General features: G+C 44.2%; 1 protein-coding gene across 1 annotated transcript in view; it reads left to right on the plus strand.

Annotated features, from left to right (window-relative positions):
• Positions 1-20,707, plus strand: part of LOC126195568 (carbonic anhydrase 1-like) — a 197,267-nt gene that overhangs the window by 54,143 nt on the left and 122,417 nt on the right. Inside the window, exon 2 of the mRNA XM_049934192.1 lies at positions 15,941-16,148. Within this exon, the coding sequence (XP_049790149.1) occupies positions 15,941-16,148 (208 nt within the window). The remainder of the gene's footprint in view (positions 1-15,940; positions 16,149-20,707) is intronic.

Raw genomic sequence — 20,707 nt, forward strand, 5'->3', positions numbered from 1 at the left:
GAGATCGAATTAAATAAATTTCCTGGAGTCAGAAAAGCTCTAGTCCATGAATCACCACGGCTTTAGAAGGTATCTCTCATGCGAAACCCAGCTTGCCCTTTTCTCACATTATATACTGTGAACTACGAATGAGGGCAAAGGGGAGATACTATATTTCTAGATTTCAGAGAAACGTTCAACTAGGTACTCTACTGCAGACCATAATACGAAGGTATGATCATACAGAATGGGCTCCCAGATACGTGATTGGCTAGAAGACTTCTTAAGTAATAGAACTCAGTATGTTATCCTCGACGGGGAGTGTTCATTGAAGGCAGGGGTAACATCAGGGCCCAAGGAAGTTTGTTAGGAAGGTTGCTATTTACTGTACACGTAATTGAAGTGGTCGACAGGGTGGGCAGCAACCTGCTGTTATTCGCTGATGACGTTGCGGTGGCGAGGAAGCTGTCGAAGATCAGTGAGTGTAGGATGATACAAGATGACTGACACAAAATTTCTAGTTGGTGTGATGGATAGCAGCTAGCTCTAAATGTAGAAAAATGTAATGCGTATGAGTAGGAAAAACAAAGCCGACGTTCAAAAACCTGAGCGTAACGTTGCGAAGCGATATGAAATGGAATGAGCATGTGCAGATTGTGGTACCTCCACCACGGACCGAGCGTTGGCTTGCGGATTGTCTACGTAGATGCAGATTTAGAAGTGGAGGATGTGCTGCACGACGAACGGCCTATCACAATCAAGCCAATATTGGACTAACTGAAAATCAATAATGAATCAGCTTCCTACATATCACACAATTGTTACAATACACTATGTGATCAAAAGTATCAGGACACCCCCACAATCATACACTTTTGATATTAGGTGCCGTGTGCTGCTTCCTACTGCCAGGTACTCCATATGAGCGATCCCAGTAGTCAGTTGACATCGTGAGAGAACAGAATAGGGCTCTCCACGGAACTCACGGACTTCGCACGTGGTCAGGTGATTAGGTGTCACTTGTGTCATATGTCTGTACGCGAGATTTCCACACTCCTAAATATCACTAGGTCCACTGTTCCCATGTGATAGTGAAGTGGAAACGTGAAGGGACACGTACAGCACAAAAGCGTACAGGCCTACCTCGTCTGTTGTCTGACAGAGACCGCCGACCTTTGAAGAGGGTCGTAATGTGTAATAGGCAGACATCTATCCAGACCATCACACAGGAATACCTAACTGCACCAGGATCCACTGCAAGTACTATGACACTTAGGTGGGAGGTGAGAAAGCTTGGATTTCATGGTTGAGCGGCTGCTCATAAGCCACACATCATGCCGGTAAATGCCAAACGATACCTCGCTTTGTGTAAGGAGCGTAAACATTGGACGGTTGAACAGTGGAAAAACGTTGTGTGGAGTGACGAATCCCGGCACACAAAGTGGCGATCCGATGGTAGGATGTGGGTATGGCGAATGCCCGGTTAACGTCATCTGCCAGCGCGTGTAATGATAACAGTAAAATTCGGGGGCGGTGATTTCATGATTTAGTCGTGTTTTTCATGGAGGAGACTTGCACCGCTTTAGTTTTGCCTGGCACTATCACAGCACAGGCCTACATTGATGTTTTAAGCACCTTCTTGCTTCCCACTGTTGAAGAGCAATTCGCGGATGGTGATTACGTCGTTCAACACGATGGAGCACCTGTTCATAGTGCACGGCCTGTGGCGGAGTGGTTTCACGACAATAATATCCCTGTAATGGACTGGCCTGCACAGAATCCTGAACTGAATCCTACAGAACACTTTTGGTATGTTCTGGAACGCTGACTTCGTGCCAGCCCTCACCGACCGACATCGATACCTCTTCTCAGTGGAGCACTCCGTGAAGAATTGGCTGCCATTCCCCAAGAAACCTTCCAGCATCGGACTGAACGTATACCTGCGAGAGTGGAAGCTGTCATCATAGCTAAAGGTGGGCCAACACCATACTGAATCCTGGTATTACGAACTGAGGGTACCACAAACTTGTAAGTCATTTTCAGCCAGGTGTCCGGATACTTTTGATCACATAGTGCACGATTAAAGGAACCGGCCGCTCAGTGCTAAGACTACACAAGCCCGCTCCAAATCACCGACGGACCGGACCAACAACAGTAACGTTACAGCTGTGTCAGTCACTTGCAGGTGTCTACCATAGCCGCCTCATCAAGAGTGCTGGGTATTTCAGTGTGACCCCGAGGCAGAGAAGCAAAGCTGGCAGTGAGAACATCTGGCCTCACCACAGCAGAAAAGAGGAGACGACCCAATCATCTTTTTAGTGGTGTTTATAAAACGGCCTAGTAAACTCCTTGACACATTTGTTTCATACACGACTCTCTTTCTTCCCTTTATTTTTTCACAAAACAGAAGAGTCTTGACTCCGAGTAAGGAAACAGTGCACTGTGGTGGCACCGTTGACAAGACAGACTGTAATTCTAGGAATACTTACGCCACGTCATCCTGCATACAGATGTAAATTAACAGATAATTATTAAAAGAAGATGAATAGAAGTTTCCTAAATGTGAAAAATGAATACTTCCTACAAAAAGAACTAGCCGTTGTTTCGTGATAGGGAACTAATATTTATCATTTTCAGATACTGAATGAAGTGTGTGAATAACAAAATCAGCTGATTCGTGGTGCTTCAGTACATGTTGATGGATGTGTGAGCTAACTGAAGTTCAAACGATATGGGCTATTAACTGATATACTCTATATACACTCCTGGAAATGGAAAAAAGAACACATTGACACCGGTGTGTCAGACCCACCATACTTGCTCCGGACACTGCGAGAGGGCTGTACAAGCAATGATCACACGCACGGCACAGCGGACACATCAGGAACCGCGGTGTTGGCCGTCGAATGGCGCTAGCTGCGCAGCATTTGTGCACCGCCGCCGTCAGTGTCAGCCAGTTTGCCGTGGCATACGGAGCTCCATCGCAGTCTTTAACACTGGTAGCATGCCGCGACAGCGTGGACGTGAACCGTATGTGCAGTTGACGGACTTTGAGCGAGGGCATATAGTGGGCATGCGGGAGGCCGGGTGGACGTACCGCCGAATTGCTCAACACGTGGGGCGTGAGGTCTCCACAGTACATCGATGTTGTCGCCAGTGGTCGGCGGAAGGTGCACGTGCCCGTCGACCTGGGACCGGACCGCAGCGACGCACGGATGCACGCCAAGACCGTAGGATCCTACGCAGTGCCGTAGGGGACCGCACCGCCACTTCCCAGCAAATTAGGGACACTGTTGCTCCTGGGGTATCGGCGAGGACCATTCGCAACCGTCTCCATGAAGCTGGGCTACGGTCCCGAACACCGTTAGGCCGTCTTCCGCTCACGCCCCAACATCGTGCAGCCCGCCTCCAGTGGTGTCGTGACAGGCGTGAATGGAGGGACGAATGGAGACGTGTCGTCTTCAGCGATGAGAGTCGCTTCTGCCTTGGTGCCAATGATGGTCGTATGCGTGTTTGGCGCCGTGCAGGTGAGCGCCACAATCAGGACTGCATACGACCGAGGCACACAGGGCCAACACCCGGCATCATGGTGTGGGGAGCGATCTCCTACACTGACCGTACGCCACTGGTGATCGTCGAGGGGACACTGAATAGTGCACGGTACATCCAAACCGTCATCGAACCCATCGTTCTACCATTCCTAGACCGGCAAGGGAACTTGCTGTTCCAACAAGACAATGGACGTCCGCATGTATCCCGTGCCACCCAACGTGCTCTAGAAGGTGTAAGTCAACTACCCTGGCCAGCAAGATCTCCGGATCTGTCCCCCATTGAGCATGTTTGGGACTGGATGAAGCGTCGTCTCACGCGGTCTGCACGTCCAGCACGAACGCTGGTCCAACTGAGGCGCCAGGTGGAAATGGCATGGCAAGCCGTTCCACAGGACTACATCCAGCATCTCTACGATCGTCTCCATGGGAGAATAGCAGCCTGCATTGCTGCGAAAGGTGGATATACACTGTACTAGTGCCGACATTGTGCATGCTCTGTTGCCTGTGTCTATGTGCCTGTGGTTCTGTCAGTGTGATCATGTGATGTATCTGACCCCAGGAATGTGTCAATAAAGTTTCCCCTTCCTGGGACAATGAATTCACGGTGTTCTTATTTCAATTTCCAGGAGTGTAGATTGCCGCTTTACGAGAGAAAAAAAGAAGCCTAATGGTTCTTATTTCAGGTATCATCGAAGTGCAACGTAATAAACACAGCTCTTTGGATATAGAAATAAAATAGGAATATGCTATATTTCTCTTCTTTTTTTTTTTTTTTTGGTTTGAAAACCTCACTAGTTCACCCTTATTTCTTCCATCACTATTCAAGCTGCAAAATGAAAAGTACCCATTACTAATTTTGTAACATTACTGTAAGCATTCAATTACTTTCATTAATCTGAAGTTTTTGATGCCCACATTGTAAACGTTGTCGGCTACACAGTAAGGCAGCTGTTCTCAGCCTGTGTAGCGCTCCCAGCATGTTGGCGCGGTGGCCGCGAAAGGGAAGGGGTGGAGGAGGGGGGAAGCCTGATAACACTGCGTAGCGGGCGCGAGCTTATCGAAAAAGTACGTGAATTAAAAAATGATCAGTTAACTCAAAGAGGGCAAAGGAAAGTGCATTCTGACATGACAAAAAATTAAAATTTACATTTACATTGATACGATGCGCATGTTAATAGGCAGTATCAGTAACGTACATTTACAGAAAGACAGGAAGACAACGGTATCTGTCACTTTCGAAAAAAAATGAGTAGAAATGCAGGAAAGCGGAAACAGTACGGCTGGAGAAGGAAACGAATAAATCCAAAAAGAGAGGATTGTCGGAATCAGTGATTGTGCATACAGAAAAGTAAAATACACTTTTGGTGAAATTAAAAACTAAGGCGAAACAGTAAGAATGCATTTTCACTGTAAATACACAGGAGCGAACTCTTAGATGGAAAGAGTGTATTTAATTCAATTTGGTTTGTAGAATCTGTGTTTGGAGGCGTACCGTCATTCCTTCCGGAAAATGTCATCCGCACAACCCCGAAGGTAGCAAGGGCAGAAAAGTGCAAGAACTGTCGCACAATCAGTTTAACAGCTTCTGGACCGAATTTGCTGACAAAAATAATTCAGAGGAGTAGAAAAGAAAAATTGAGGACCTGTTAGCTGACCACATATTAGGCTTTAGGAAAGGCAGAGGCACTAAACAGATAGCTATCAAACCGCGCTAGATATTGGAAGCAAGACTTAAGAGATGGCAAAACACGTACATAGGATCTGTCGACGTAGCGAAAGCGTCCGATAAGGTAAAATACTGCAAGAGGTAAAATATAGAGGAATATGGGTGAAAAACCGATAAAATACGTCTTAGAACCAAGAGAGATAGATGCGAATGGCAGGACAAGAACCAAGTACACGGATTAAAAAGTGCGTATGACAGGGATGCATTCTTTTGCCAGTACTGTTCATTCTGCTCATATACATCGAAGACGCAACAACTGATGTAAGAAATAGGTCAAGGAGGCGTATTGAACTTCAGGGTGAAGACATATCAGTGATAAGATCCACATTGCTGTTCTTAGTGACAGCGGCGAAGAATTGAAAAGAAAGGAGAATTAGAGCTTAACGTTCGGTCAGTAACAGTGTCATTAGAGACGGAGCACAAGCCCAGATTATGGAAGGATGGGGAAGGAAATTTGTCGTGCGTTTTCAAATGGACCGTCCAGATATTTGCCTTGTGCGGTTTAGGAACATCACGAAACACCGGGGACTTGGTATGTCGTGCTCCCGAATACGTGTCCAGTGCGCTAATCACTGTGCCACAATAACAGTTAATGGACCTCTTAAATCGAATGAATTGACTAGTGAGCACACGATATGGATTGGTAATAAACCGAAAAATATCGAAAGTAACAAGTAATACTAGAAATGAGACTAGCGATAAAATTATGAACAAAATTTGGGACCACAAAGGAGGTGAACAAAAATGGAATTCTGCTACCGAAGAAGAAAAACAACACATCACGGACGAAGCAAAATCGAGATAAAAACATACTAGCACAGGCATACGAGACATTCCCGATTAAAAGAAATCTGTTAGCTTCTATCATATGCCTTAATTTGAGGAACAAACTTCTGAGACTCTATTTTTGGAACACAGCATTGCACGAAAATGAACCTTGGACGGCGGGATAGAAGGAAGATCAGTGAATGGATGTGTTTGGTGTGTTGTCCTACAGAATTAGCTAGATTTAAAAGGTAAGAAATTAGGAGGTTGTCTGCAGAATAGACGAGGAGAACAACATCTGTGACACACGGAGACAGTATGTAGTAAGATATGAATAAATAACTTCCATGACACTTCAGGGAAGTGTAGAGGGTATATTGAAGTAGATCCAATCAATAAGGACGTTCTGGGCAAGTGCTACTCTGAGATGAAGAGGTTGTCACAGGAGAGGAATTCGTGGTGAGCCACGTCAAACGAGTCAGAAGACTGATGACGAAGATAGTAGTAAGGCAGTGTAACGTTGTACGACACCTGAGACCATATGCTTAAGGAAGATCACTATTTCGGTGTTGTCAGCGCTAGGAGAATGATTAAGATGTGGAGTGCCACAGTAGAGGTAAGACCTTGTCTCTGGTAATATCAAGCCACTACCAACCACGAATTTATAGAAAATATAAAAAATAGATGCTACGTGGCTAGATTAAGATCAGATCGGTTTCCTTACACAGGACCAGTGATCTCTGGTATCTCATAACGTCGCAATAATGTAATGTATCGATTTATTCGACACAGTATCTTAGTCACCTCTGTGTGAAACTACATTCACAAGAGTGAAAAAATCTGTAATAAAAAAATCACTAAAAGGTGCAGACGAAAGTACAAAGGGAAGCAGCATCCCTCGGACGAAAGTGTCGAATCAGTTCTCTCAGTACACTGTGCACGAGATGCATAGTGGCCATCTTTTCAACAGTGTCTCCGTTGACTTACAACTAACTGTGCCGGAAAATCAAACCCGAAACAAAAGCGAACGGTACTGAACGAAGTGTTGAAGACAAAGAGTAAGGCGGCCATTACAACTGTCAACAGCAAGTAACTTCTATGAATGGAACAAACTTTTATCGGACAAGACGTACCAAGCACATCGTCGACATTTGTACTGTTGAGCTGAATTCTTCAAGGCATTCTAGAGAGAAGGATTACTGGGAAAAGGAATCAAGAGCGAGCCAACAATAATCACGTGTACCCTACACCAAAAGGCTCAGAAAATATCTCTGAACAACATCCGAAACTATTTGGTGAAGTTCAGTTTCACTCTTTGTAAGCAAATGCATTAAACAATGAATCGCCCGCATCTCGTGGTCGTGCGGTAGCGTTCTCGCTTCCCACGCCCGGGTTCCCGGGTTCGATTCCCGGCGGGGTCAGGGATTTTCTCTGCCTCGTGATGGCTGGGTGTTGTGTGATGTCCTTAGGTTAGTTAGGTTTAAGTAGTTCTAAGTTCTAGGGGACTGATGACCATAGCTGTTAAGTCCCATAGTGCTCAGAGCCATTTGAACCAATGAATCACTATAAGATTTACCTGTACTTTATTTTAAATGGCATTAATACGTATGCCAATGATACTGTGGATTCCCAAATCAAAACCTCCCCAGTAGTCGTTTATTGCTCAGGATGGCAGGGCTACAGCTTCACGAGTTGTTAGCTGGGAGGATTTTAAATTCTATTAATAACGAATAAATCATCGCAAAATTTATGTGTTATTTTGCTTCCAAAAGAGGAATAACAAGACGAGTCAGATGCGCTCAAGTATTTCGCTCCATGAGCGTTGCCACCTTCACGCAAGGCAGGAAACGTACGCTCGTCTGCAGGTAATAAAGCGTCTGCTTTCTACGCCCGTGGCAAGATTCTTACCACCACTGCTCCCACTGCCCTAGTGCCGACTCTCCGCTCAGATTTCCGCCTTATTGGATTGGCTTCTGAAACCGTTCCTATGCCATACCTCAGATTTAAAGCGTGGCTTACGAATTACATTATGTTTCGTGTAGTTTTAAGTTATATTCACTGCAATTATAACCGTAATTCAGTACATCTAAAAGACAATGAGAGTCCTTCATTAATGAAAATCGTGTTTATAACATGAAGGCCAGTGAAATGGAAACCGAATACCCTCCAAGATGGAACCATGGATTCGTTCCATTCAATAGTAAGCAGCACAAGCGTTACGACGTTTATCACACTGGAAGACGAGACGATCAATTCTTGTCTCACAGGACGCTGCCGACCGCCGACGGATCCACAACCGCATCCACTCCTCCACTTCCTCATCCGACTGATACCGACGTCGCCAGCGATGTGGAACTCGCGCGGTGAAAGATCCAGGTTTTACGGAGAGTATTGCAGTGTTTCCCAACCAAATCGCTGAGGCATAGCCTTCATCCGATTGGCAGTTGGGGGATGGGCGTTATCGTGCAACAGGATTATTCTGTCCGGCAGTATTCGAACCAAAGAGCAAATAGCAAAGCCAGCGGTGGAAATATCCCACATCTCCTCCTCCCAACAAATCTCAAGCAGATGCAGCGCCGGGAAAGCCTCAAACAGCACAAATCTCAAGCCCCCGTCCGAGGTTCGATTCTGTGTGTGCTGTACTTAGCGTAAGTTAGATTAAGTAGTGTGTGAGCTTAGGGATTTATGACCTCAACGGTTTGGTGCCATACGACTTTACCACAAATTTCCTAAAAAATCCCAAGCTGTTCACAAAAGTTCCGATAAGGTCATGATGACCTACTTCGACTGAAGGCGCCCTCTGCGCGTCGAGCTATACAAGGATGGAAACACAATCAATGGCAGCGCTACGAAGACACTTACCAGAAACTGCGACGCGCCTTCAAGTCAAAACGCGAGGGAATGCTGTCGGACGAAAGCATCCTGTTGCACAGATAAGCCTGCCCCAACACGCCAATTGGACGAAGACTGCACTTCAGCCACTTGGTTGTGAAACGGTGCAACCCCCTCCACACAACCCGGATCATTCACCATGTGATTTACACATTTTTTGTGACTTGAAGAAAGGCATGTGTAGGTGTCAGTTTCAGCAGGACAAGGAAGTACAAGAGTGGTTGCAGCTGTGAATCTGTCAACAGTCGATTGCGTTCAACGAAACAGGAGTGGATCGTCTTGTCTTTCAGTGCGATAAAGGTCTCGATGAAAGTGGTCATCACTTTTGAATCAAACCAGTCCATGGTCCCATTGTAGCGTGTGTTCAGTTTTCATTTCCCTGCCCCTGATGTATTGACTGAACAGGGTTGAAAGGGAGCGGGAGACCTAAAACTACACAAAAAGAAATATCACTGCACATATTCTAAAATAAAAATGAAACAAAATGTTGTCGTGCTATACAGGGTGGTCCATTGATAGTGACCGGGCCATATATCTCACGAAATAAGCATCAAACGAAAAACCTACAAAGAACGAAATTCGTCTAGCTTGAAGGGGGAAACCAGATGGCGCTATGGTTGGCCCGCTAGATGGTGTTGCCATAGGTCAAACGGATATCAACTGCGTTTTTTAAAATAAGAACCCACATTTTTATTACATATTCGTGGAGTACGTAAGGAAATATGAATGTTTTAGTTGGACCACTTTTTTCGATTTGTGATAGATGGTGCTGTAATAGTCACAAAAGTATAAGTACGTGGTATCACTTAACATTCCGCCAGTGCGTAAGGTATTTGCTTCGTGATACATTACCCGTGTTAAAATGGACCGCTTACCAGTTGCGGAAAAGGTCGATATCGTGTTGATGTATGGCTATTGTGATCAAAATGCCCAGCTGGCGTGTGCTATGGATGCTGCTCGGTATCCTGGACGACATCATCCAAGTGTCCGGACCGTTCGCTGGATACTTACGTTATTTAAGGAAACAGGAAGTGTTCAGCCACATGTGAAACGTCAACCACTACCTGCAACAAATGATGATGCCCAAGTAGGTGTTTTAGCTGCTGTCGCGGATAATCCGCACATCAGTAGCAAACAAATTACGCGAGAATCTGGAATCTCAAAAACGTCGGTGTTGAGAATGCTACATCAACATCGATTGCACCGGTACCATATTTCTATGCACCAGAATTGCATGGTGACTTCTTTGAATGTCGTGTACAGTTCTGCCACTGGGCACAAGAGAAATTACGGGACGATGACAAATTTTTTGCACGCGTTCTATTTAGCGACGAGGCGTCATTCACTAACAGCGGTAAGGTAAATCTTCATAGTATGCACTACTGGGCAACGGATAATCCACGATGGCTGCGACAAGTGGAACATCAGCGACTTTGGCGGGTTAATGTATGGTGCGGCATAATGGGAGAAAGGATAATTGGTCCCCATTATATCGTTGGCAATCTGAATGGTGAAATGTATGCTGATTTCCTACGTAATGGTCTACCGATGTTACTGAAAGATGTATCACTGAATGACAGAATGGCGATGTACTTCCAACATGATGGATGTCCGGCATATAGCTCTCATGCGGTTGAAGCGGTATTGAATAGCATATTTCCTGACAGGTGGAATGGTCGTCAAAGCACAATACCATGGCCCGCACGTTCACCGGATCTGACGTCCCCGAATTTGTTTCTGTGGGGAAAGTTGAAGGATATTTTCTATCGTGATCCACCGAAAACGCCTGACAACATGCGTCAGCGCGTTGTCAGCTCATGTGTGAACATTACAGAAGGCGAACTACTCGCTGTTGACAGGAATGTCGTTACACGTATTGCCAAACGCATTGATGTTGACGGACATCATTTTGAGCATTTATTGCATTAATGTGGTATTTACAGGTAATCACGCTGTAACAGCATGCGTTCTCAGAAATGATAAGTTCACAAAGGTACATGTATCACATTGGAACAACCGAAATAAAATGTTCAAACTTACCTACGTTCCGTACTTTAATATAAAAAACCTGCCTGTTACCAGCTGCTCGTCTAAAGTTTTGAGCCATATGTTTGTGACTAATACAGTGCCATCTATGATAAAGCGAAAAAATTGGTCCAACTAAAACATTGATATTTCTTTACGTACTACACGAATATGTAATGAAAAAGGGGGTTCCTGTTTAAAAAACCGCAGTTGATACGAGGTGTGGCTAGAAAAAAACCGGACTAGTACTGGTGAAACAATAAAACGTATGCAATAAGGCTGAAAGTCGCGTGGCCTGTCACGTGACTCTCGCTCCGCCTACTGCTCGAGTTTCATCTGCCTCCTGCACTCAGTCTGCCCGTGGCGTCTGTTTTAAGTAGTTGACGTTTTGTCTGTGCGTCGGAAAATGTTGAGTGTACAGAAAGAACAGCGTGTTAACATCAAATTTTGTTTCAAACTAGGAAAATCTGCAAGTGAAACGTTTGTAATGTTACAACAAGTGTACGGCGATGATTGCTTATCGCGAACACAAGTGTTTGAGTGGTTTAAACGATTTAAAGATGCCCGCGAAGACACCAGTGATGACACTCGCACTGGCAGACCATTGTCAGCAAAAACTGATGCAAACATTGAAAAAATCGGTAAACTTGTTCGACAAGATCGCCGTTTAACAATCAGAGCAGTGTCTGAGTTAACAGGAGTTGACAAGGAAAGTGTTAGGCAGATTCTTCATGAAAGTTTCAACATGAACAAAGTGTGTTCAAAAATGGTTCCAAACTGTCTCACAATTGAACAGAAGGAACGCCGAAGAATGATTTGTTCTGACATCCTGGAAAACATTGAAAGTGATCCCACCTTCTTACAAAATGTTATTACTTGCGATGAATCGTGGTTTTTTACTTACGATCCCGAAACTAAACGCCAATCGATGCATTGGAAAACTCCTGGTTCTCCACGACAAAAAAAAGCACGAATGTCAAAATCGAAATTCAAGGCAATGATGATTGTTTTTTTTTTGACAACAAAGGGATTGTGCACATTGATTGGGTACCAGAGGGACAAACAGTGAATCAGCATTACTACATTAGCGTCCTATCTACCCTACGTGAGCGAGTACGGAGAAAACGGAACGATTTGTGGAGAAAAAAGTCATGGATCCTTCACCAAGACAATGCCCCAGCTCACAGTGCGTTGTCAGTGAAGACGTTTTTGGCAAAACACAACATTCCCATCTTAGATCATCCACCCTACTCACCTGATTTGGCCCCCTGTGACTTTTTTCTTTTCCCTAAAGTCAAGTCAGCTTTGAAAGGAACTAGATTTGAGACTGTTGAAGCAGTAAAAGAAAAAGCGACGGGAGTAATGTATGGACTTACCGAAAATGATCTGCAGCATTGCTATGAACAGTGGAAAATTCGTATGCAGCGGTGTAGAGACCGAGGAGGAGAGTACATTGAAGGAGATAACATGAAATTGTAAATAATTGTAAATAAATGTTTTTTCCAGCATCAGTCCGGTTTTTTTCTAGCCGCACCTCGTATTCGTTTGACCTTTGGCAGCGCCATCTAGCGGCCCATCTTATTTCCCCCTTCAAGATAGACAAGTTTCGTTCTTTGTAGTTTTTTCGTTTGACCCTTATTTCGTGAGATATTTGGCCCGGTCACGATCAATGTATCACATGTATCACATGTATCAAAGTATGCCAGTTGATCAAAGGTTTCTGAAACAGAAACTGGATATTTTCCCCAAGCAAATTATTACAACAGTCACTGGCATAACTTTAAGAGTGTATTAATTAATTAATAGTACTTAAGATGTTATCTTGCAAGCAAAATTAATCATCAATAATGTGGTATTATGACTTTGTGCTTCGACTGAAATACCGTAGTTGCTTCAAACGACTGCTCTAAGCAAGTGCCAAATAAAGATGTGGAACGTTCTCTTATCATACTTGTCGGGCTAGTTCGTTGATGTTACCTCCCAGAAAGAGCTCTTATGTCAATGAGAGAAAGAGCCTATTTTTAATTCCAGTACATGTTTGCAAGGATGCGAATAGTTTGTAAAACGAGAAACCAAGCATAACAATTACAACCAAATGACAGAAGCTGATCGACTACAGGGATTGGAAATAAATATGGAAGCATCGCGAGGAACTTATGGTTAAACAAGGTATTCATAGTGTTTGATGTTTAAAGAGTCACCGTACAGCTGATTTGTATTGAATACAGGGAAAAAACGTCATCCGTCAAGTCACCACGCAAACGAAAGCGGCTGTGTTGAGTGATCGTGACAAACCAACAGCTCCAGGTGAAGTAGTGAATGTCGCACAAAGATAACGAATGGAGCTCCACAACGAGGAAATACCAAACCGAGCTGGAATTCGAAGACCACGCATCAGTGATGCAAATGCCAGTAACAGATAAACGTGGCGCCGAAGCCATAAAACCCGGACTATTGGGCACTGGAAGAAAGTCATTTGGTCGGATGTTTCCACCTTCACCATGTTTGCGTCCCAGGACTAAAACATGGGGGGAGGGGGTTCGGTGATGATTTGAGCAGCCATATCGCGGTCAACCATACTTACTCTGTAAGGTGGCATTACAGCCAAGGATCATATGACCAGTTCGGCAGATCACGTAGATGGTACAATGATTGTTGGCCAATGGTAAACCTGTGTTCTAAGAATACAGAACCATGTTTACACAGCAGCGTCGTCCAGAACGGGTTTTCGGAACACGAGGATGCCACCACAGTTACCAGATTTCAATATAATTGAGGCTTTGTGGCCTACTTTGGTGAGAAGATCGCATGGTCCCTGTACACCTCTATCGTCGTTACCTGATTTCATTTTGTTGGAAGAATTGTATAAGATTCGCTTGAACACCATACAGGAACTGAAGCTTTTTATTCCTTGGCAACTGGAAGCTCGTTTTAATTGTTAGCTGGTTTCCTAGAGCTTATAAAGCATGGCAATTTGTTGTATTTTTGATGTTTTCGTATTTTTGACCACGCCCCGTAAACACATGTAAGAAATTCAGTATGTAAATAGATATATAATTTCAAGTGGAAGTGTCTTTCATGTTACGATGTACTTATTTTTTATTATGATGAATTTTTCTACACTCATGCTCTTAAATGAAGGATAATACTGATACATGGTGAAACAACGTTCTGATGGGCAGTTTGCGAGTTTCAATCACCTCGGGGTATGACCATGCGATGCATTTGACCTGCGGTCGTCGTACGGTGGCTCTGGCAGCAGTCCACATACGCAGAAGTGTGTTGATGTATATCACAGTACGGCGCAGCGAGTAAGTGTGCAGACATTTTCAGACGTGCTAATGGTGACTGTGTGTTGAAAATAGCTCAAAGAATACATATTGATGACGTTATCAGGGGTAGAATACTAGGTCGACTGGAGGCTTGTCAAACACAACAGGTCTTAGCACGGGCCCTTCGTGTGCCACAGAGTGTGATCAAGATTATGGTAACGATTACAGCAGAAAGGAAACGAGTCCAGGCGCTACAGTACGAGACGTCCACAATGACAACACCACAAGAAGACCTATATCTCACCATCAGTGCCCGCAGACGGCCACGGAGTAATGCAGGTAGCTTTGCTCAGGACCTTACCGCAACCACTGGAACAGTTGTCTCCAGACACACAGTCTACAGACGATTGAACAGACTTAGTATATTCTCCCGGAGACCTGCAAGGTGCATTCCACTTATCCCTGGTCACAGGAGAAAAAAATGGCTCTGAGCACTATGGGACTTAACATCTATGGTCATCAGTCCCCTAGAACTTAGAACTACTTAAACCTTACTAACCTAAGGACAGCACACAACACCCAGTCATCATTAGGCAGAGAAAGGTCACAGGAGAGCCCGTAAAGACTGCTGTCAAGAACACAGTAAGTGGTCAGCGGAACAGTGGTCCCAGGTTATGCTCACAGACGAGTCCTGGTATAATCTGTACAGTGATTCTCGCCCGGTTTTCATCTGGCATGGACCAGGAACCAGATACAAATCCCTTAATGTCCTTTAAAGCGATCTGTATGGAGGTCGTGGTTTGATGGTCTGGGGTGGGATTATGATTGGGGCACGTACACCCCTGCATGTCTTTGACACAGGAGCTGTAAAGGGTCTGGTGTATCGGGACGTCATTTTGCACCAGAATGTCCGGCTTTTCAGGGATGGAGTGGCTCCCACCTTCCTTCTGATGGATGATAACGCACGGCCCCACCGAGCTGCCATCTTGGAAGAGTACCTTGAAACAGAAGATATTAGGCGAATTGAGTGGCCTCCCTGTTCACCAAATCTAAACCCCATCGAGCACGCCTGGGATGCTCTCGGTCGACGTATCGCTGCACGTCTTCAAACCCCTACGACACTTCAGGAGCTCCGACAGGCACTGGTGGAAGAATGGGAGGCCATACCCCAGCAGCTGCTCTACCACCTTATCCAGAGTATGCCAACCCGTTGTGCGGCCTGTGTACGGGTGCATGGTGAACATGTGCCATATTGATGTCGGGGTACATTCACAGGAAACAGGGGCGTTTTGAAGCACATGTGCTTCGGGATGGTTTTCTCAACTTATCACCAATACCGTGGACTTACTGGTCTGTGTCGTGTGTGTTCCCTATGTGCCTCTGCTATTAGCGCCAATTCTGTGTAGTGCCACGTTGTGTGGCACCACACTCTGCAGTTATCCTTAATTTATAAGCATAAGTGTGGTTTACAAAGCAGATCTCATCTGAAAAAATCGATCTGGAGTTAATAGTTTGATTCTAATCGATCCTGATTTATCACCAAAGTAAAGTTTGAAACTTAAGTCAGAATATTGGTATGTACGCTGGTATTCCTCTTTGTTTCCTAATTTGTCCATGTTGACCTACACTTAATAACAACAATTTCATCAGTGGCTACCTAGGGTGATGTGTATCGAAGTACCGAGTGTCTCGACTCCGCTCTAGGTGTCCGGTCCTTCCTCATTTTGCAGGTCCACACACGTGGCCGTCGGGCGCTGCCGGCCGGCGCCAGTCCCCAGTGAACGTCCGGTCGGAGTGCGTGCAGCAGGTGGACGGCTGCCCGCCTCTGCTCTGGCCGGGATACGACGTCCTGCCCTGCAAGCTCAGCCTCAGCAACGACGGAACAGCAGGTGCCGAAATGACTGTGCTGTGTCGAGGCCATTCAGCACCTCGCCACCGGTGACGCCACTCTCTCAGTTCAACGAGGCTTGGAGCAGCTCTTTACATTCCTTACCTGTAGAACCTACCCTACGATTTAGAGAAATCATGGAAACCTGAAGCGTGATAGCCAGATGGGAATGTAAACAGGACTGCTCTATACCTAGTATTACGTTATTGCGTCTGCTTCTGACGGTTCGTGTTAAAACGTACACGAAATTTTGTGCATTTGAACCACTTTACTGTGTGGCCGAGCGGTTCTAGGCGCTTCAGTCTGGAACCGCGCCACCACTACGGTCGCAGGTTCGAATACTGCCTCGGGCATGGATGTGTGTGATGTCCTTAGGTTAGTTAGGTTTAAGTAGTTCTAAGTTCTAGGGGACTTATGACCTCAGATGTTAAGTGCCATAGTACTCAGAGGCATTTGAACCAGTTTATTGCAAAGTATGTTAGAGAGTTAGGAGTTACAGACTCTCACTATACGTTCACGCTGCAGCCTCGCTGCTCGCTGCTTGCAAGTCAGATCTCGCTGCTCGCCAGGCGACATGTTATCTTTGTGCTACAGCTTCGCTACTGGCCTATCGCCGGTTGCACAGACACCTCGCATCTCGCCGGGATCTTAAGCCCGCGGCTTGTCACATAACCAGCTCGGTAGAAGGTTACTTGCTGTATTTGAATCAAAACGGTCTTGTCTGCATCATATGACGACAGTGATAGGGCTTTGTTCATGACGAAAATATGGTTGTTGAGAAGGAGAAGGAATAGCCTTTGGAAGTTAACCGTGCACAATTCAAATACTTTCACCAAATCCCTGACAGCTATGAAATTGTTCAGAGCTCTTTTTCAAATAGTTACAAATTTCGTTACAAATTTTTCAGGTTGTTTTACACATGATTGAGCCACAAACTGTTGAACATCTGAAGATTCGATACGCATTATCGTTAATATAGTTTCTGTAAAAGAGCGACTGACATTTGCTAGAACTACTTACACCGAGATAATATTTTGTCAGTTTTGATCCACATCTACCTCCAGTACTATCGTGCATCTAGCGCGTTTTGATCCTCATATTTTGTCCGAAAACAAAACGATGAATTAAGTGAAAGAGAGTAATTTCCAAAAATTGTACCATTAAGCGGCTCTGATAATTTTTATGCCGCAGGTCTCACCAGGAAATCGTCCAGTCTGACATGTCGAAACCTATCATGAAATTTTTCATTCACGTATAACACGCCGAAAGCAATGCAATGTTCCAATATTATCTTCTGAGGCGTACTACAAGTATTGTTTTAATGTTAAGGTTACTCGTTTTTGCCGCACGAACAACAGATTATAACAAAGGTCGGAAAACAGTGGCTCGCGAGTTACATACGGCTCTTTAGTCCCCTGAGTGTGGCTCTTACACTAAATGTCACTTCTGGGAGCACTCGTTCATTTACAGAAAGGTAAAATATCAACGCGTATCGTCAGTTCGTATCTTTGCATCGTGTTGTAAAATGTATTACGTCTGAGCTCGTGTTTCAGCAGGAAAGACTGGAACTGTAGTTACAATCTCCGCCCCTGCGACTGGAAATTCCACCCCCTTCCATCCGAGGCGCAGTGGCTTCGTTCCGATGTTCCCCCGCCAGCGCTGCTTTCTTCTCCACTGGCTGTCGTTCTGCACATTTACTGTGGCACAGAGTTTCAAACGGCCTGTAAGTGCGGGGGACGCGTAAGCGATTCATGCACGAGTAGAGCGAGACCGACAGTCAGCACTGTGGTTCGTACTAGTCGCGTACGGAAATTGCACCATGGCGAGAAAAGCTTTCACTCGAAGCATAAAGTTACTGTATTTTTCGAACAAGCTGCAAATCCTTTTAGATATTCTTGTCATCAATTGAAGAACTGTAATTGTGTTGGTGGCTTTGACGTTTAGCTCCAAATACTCTGTACATGATGCAAAGAAAAAAGCAGTTGAGAAACTTCAAAAGACTCAAGAAAAATCGAGCCCTGTACTTAATTACTTGATGCAATCTTCGAATTATATTAACATCGCAAAGCAAATTTTGTGTTTACTCAAGAGATTGCTAGGAGAGGAAAACCATATACAGAGAGGGAATACATAAATAGTAGTTTTATAAATACATCGCAAGAGCTATTTGGGGATTTTAAGAACAAGTCAAATACTCTAAAGAAATTGAAGAGGTGCCATTGTCTGCTGAAATAGCTAAAGGTAGATCAGACAAAAATGTCTTTGAATATAACCAAAGACATAGTCGAAGAAATGAAATTATTTTCAGCTCTATCCACGAGTCTTGTGACACACGAGACAGAGCAAATTTCACTTTTTGTGCCACTTATTTCAAAGAACAACTTTTTCCGATTTTTTCGACTCAAAGATTAAATTCGCGGAGAGGATATAGTAAGTACCGTAATTGGATGCATTGAAAATCAGCATATTTCATTCAGTAAACTCGTCTCAGTTCCAACAGGGGGGGCAAAAACTCTAACTGGCATCAGAAACTGGTTTGTCGCTGTTTCGAAAGGAAAAAATTATTCATGAAATACTTAGTTAGTCATCAAGAAGAGCTTTCTGAGCCGATGTTTCCAGCAGAAATTTGCAAAGATACACAATTGGTGATTACGATTACCAACTCCTTTACAGTTAAAGCTTTCAATCATCTAAAGAATTTTGCTGAAATGGAGAGAGAATACACAGATCTTATGCCGCATTACGAGGACTGTCGTTTATCATACGATAATAGTTGGTGGTGACTTTAATTTACCCTCGATATGTTGGCGAAACTACTTGTTTAATTCCGGAGGTACGCATAAAATATCATCCTAAATTGTGCTAAACGCATGCTCTGAAAATTATTTCGAGCAGTTAGTTCATGAGCGCACGCGAATAGTAAACGGTTGTGAAAACGCACTTGACCTCTTAGCAACAAATAACCCTGAGTTAATAACGAGCATCAAAACCGATTCAGGGATTAGTGAACACAGAGTTGTCGTAGCAAGATTGAACATTGCAATCCCCAAATCCTCGAAAAATAAGCGAAAAATATACATATTCAAAAAAGCAGATAAAAATTCACTTGATGCCTTTCTGAGAGACAATCTCCACTCATTCCCAATTAATAATGTAAGGGCAGACTAGATGTGGCTTGGATTCAAAGAAATAGTATCGGTAGTAGTTGAGAGATTTATACCACATAAACTAACAAACGACGGAGCTGATCCTCATTGGTACATAAAACAGGTTAGAACACTGTTAAAGAAACAACAAAACAAACATGCCAAATTTCAGCAGACGCAAAATCCCCAAGATTGGCGATCCTTTACAGAAGCTCGAAATTTTGCGCGGACTTCAATGCGATACGCCTATAACAGTTTCCACAACGAAACCTTGTCTCGAAACCTGTTAGAAAATCCAAAGAGATTCTGGTCGTATGTGAAGTAAGTTAGCGGCAAGAAACAATCAATGCCTTCTCTGCGCGATAGTAATGGAGATACTATCGAAGACAGGGCTGCCAAAGCAGATTTACTAAACACAGCCTTCCAAAATGCCTTCACAAAAGAAAACGAAGTAAATATTCCAGAATTCGAATCGAGAACAGCTAGCAACATGACTAACGTAGAAATAAATATCCTCGGAAATGTGAAGCAACTCAAATCACTTAATAAAAGCAAGTCTTCTGGTCCAAACTGTATACCAATTCGGTTCTTTTCGGAGTATGCTGATGCATTAGCTCCATACTTAGCAATCATATACTACCGTTCGCTCGAGGAAAGATCTGTACATAAAGACTGGAAAGTTGCGCAGGTCACACCAATATTCAAAAGAGGTAGTAGGATGTTGTTGTTGTGGTCTTCAGTCCTGAGACTGGTTTGATGCAGCTCTCCACGCTACTCTATCCTGTGCAAGCTTCTTCATCTCCCAGTACGTACTGCAGCCTACATCCCTCTGAAACTACTTAGTGTATTCATCTCTGGGTCTCCCTCTGCGATTTTTACCCTCCACGCTGCCCTCCAATACTAAATTGGTGATCCCTTGATGCCTCAGAACACGTCCTACCAACCGATCACTTCTTCTAGTTCAAGTTGTGCCACAAACTCCTTTTCTCCCCAATCCTATTCAGTACCACCTCATTAGTTATGAGATCTACCCATCTAATCTTCAGCATTCTTCTGCAGCACCACATTTCGAAAGCTTCTATTCTCTTCTTGTCCAAACTAGTTATCGTCCATGGAACTCGTTAAACTTCGGTTACACGATAAATCAGTCTAATCTAAAAGCCGTAAATTCAACTAAATACCTAGGTAGTAGGAGTAATCCTCTAAATTACAGGCCTATATCGTTAACATCGATATGCAGCAGGATTTTAGATCATATATTGTGTGCGAACATTATGAATTACCTCGAAGGAAACGGTCTATTGACACACAGTCAACATGGGTTTAGAAATCATCGTTTCTGTGAAATACAACTAGCTCTCTATTCACATGAAGTGCTGAGTGCTACTGACAAGGGATTTCAGATCGATTCTGTATTTCTGGATTTCCGGAAGGGTTTTGACACTCTGCCACACAAGCGGTTC

The sequence above is a fragment of the Schistocerca nitens genome, chromosome 7 (assembly GCF_023898315.1).
Source record: "Schistocerca nitens isolate TAMUIC-IGC-003100 chromosome 7, iqSchNite1.1, whole genome shotgun sequence".
NCBI lineage: Eukaryota > Metazoa > Arthropoda > Insecta > Orthoptera > Acrididae > Schistocerca > Schistocerca nitens.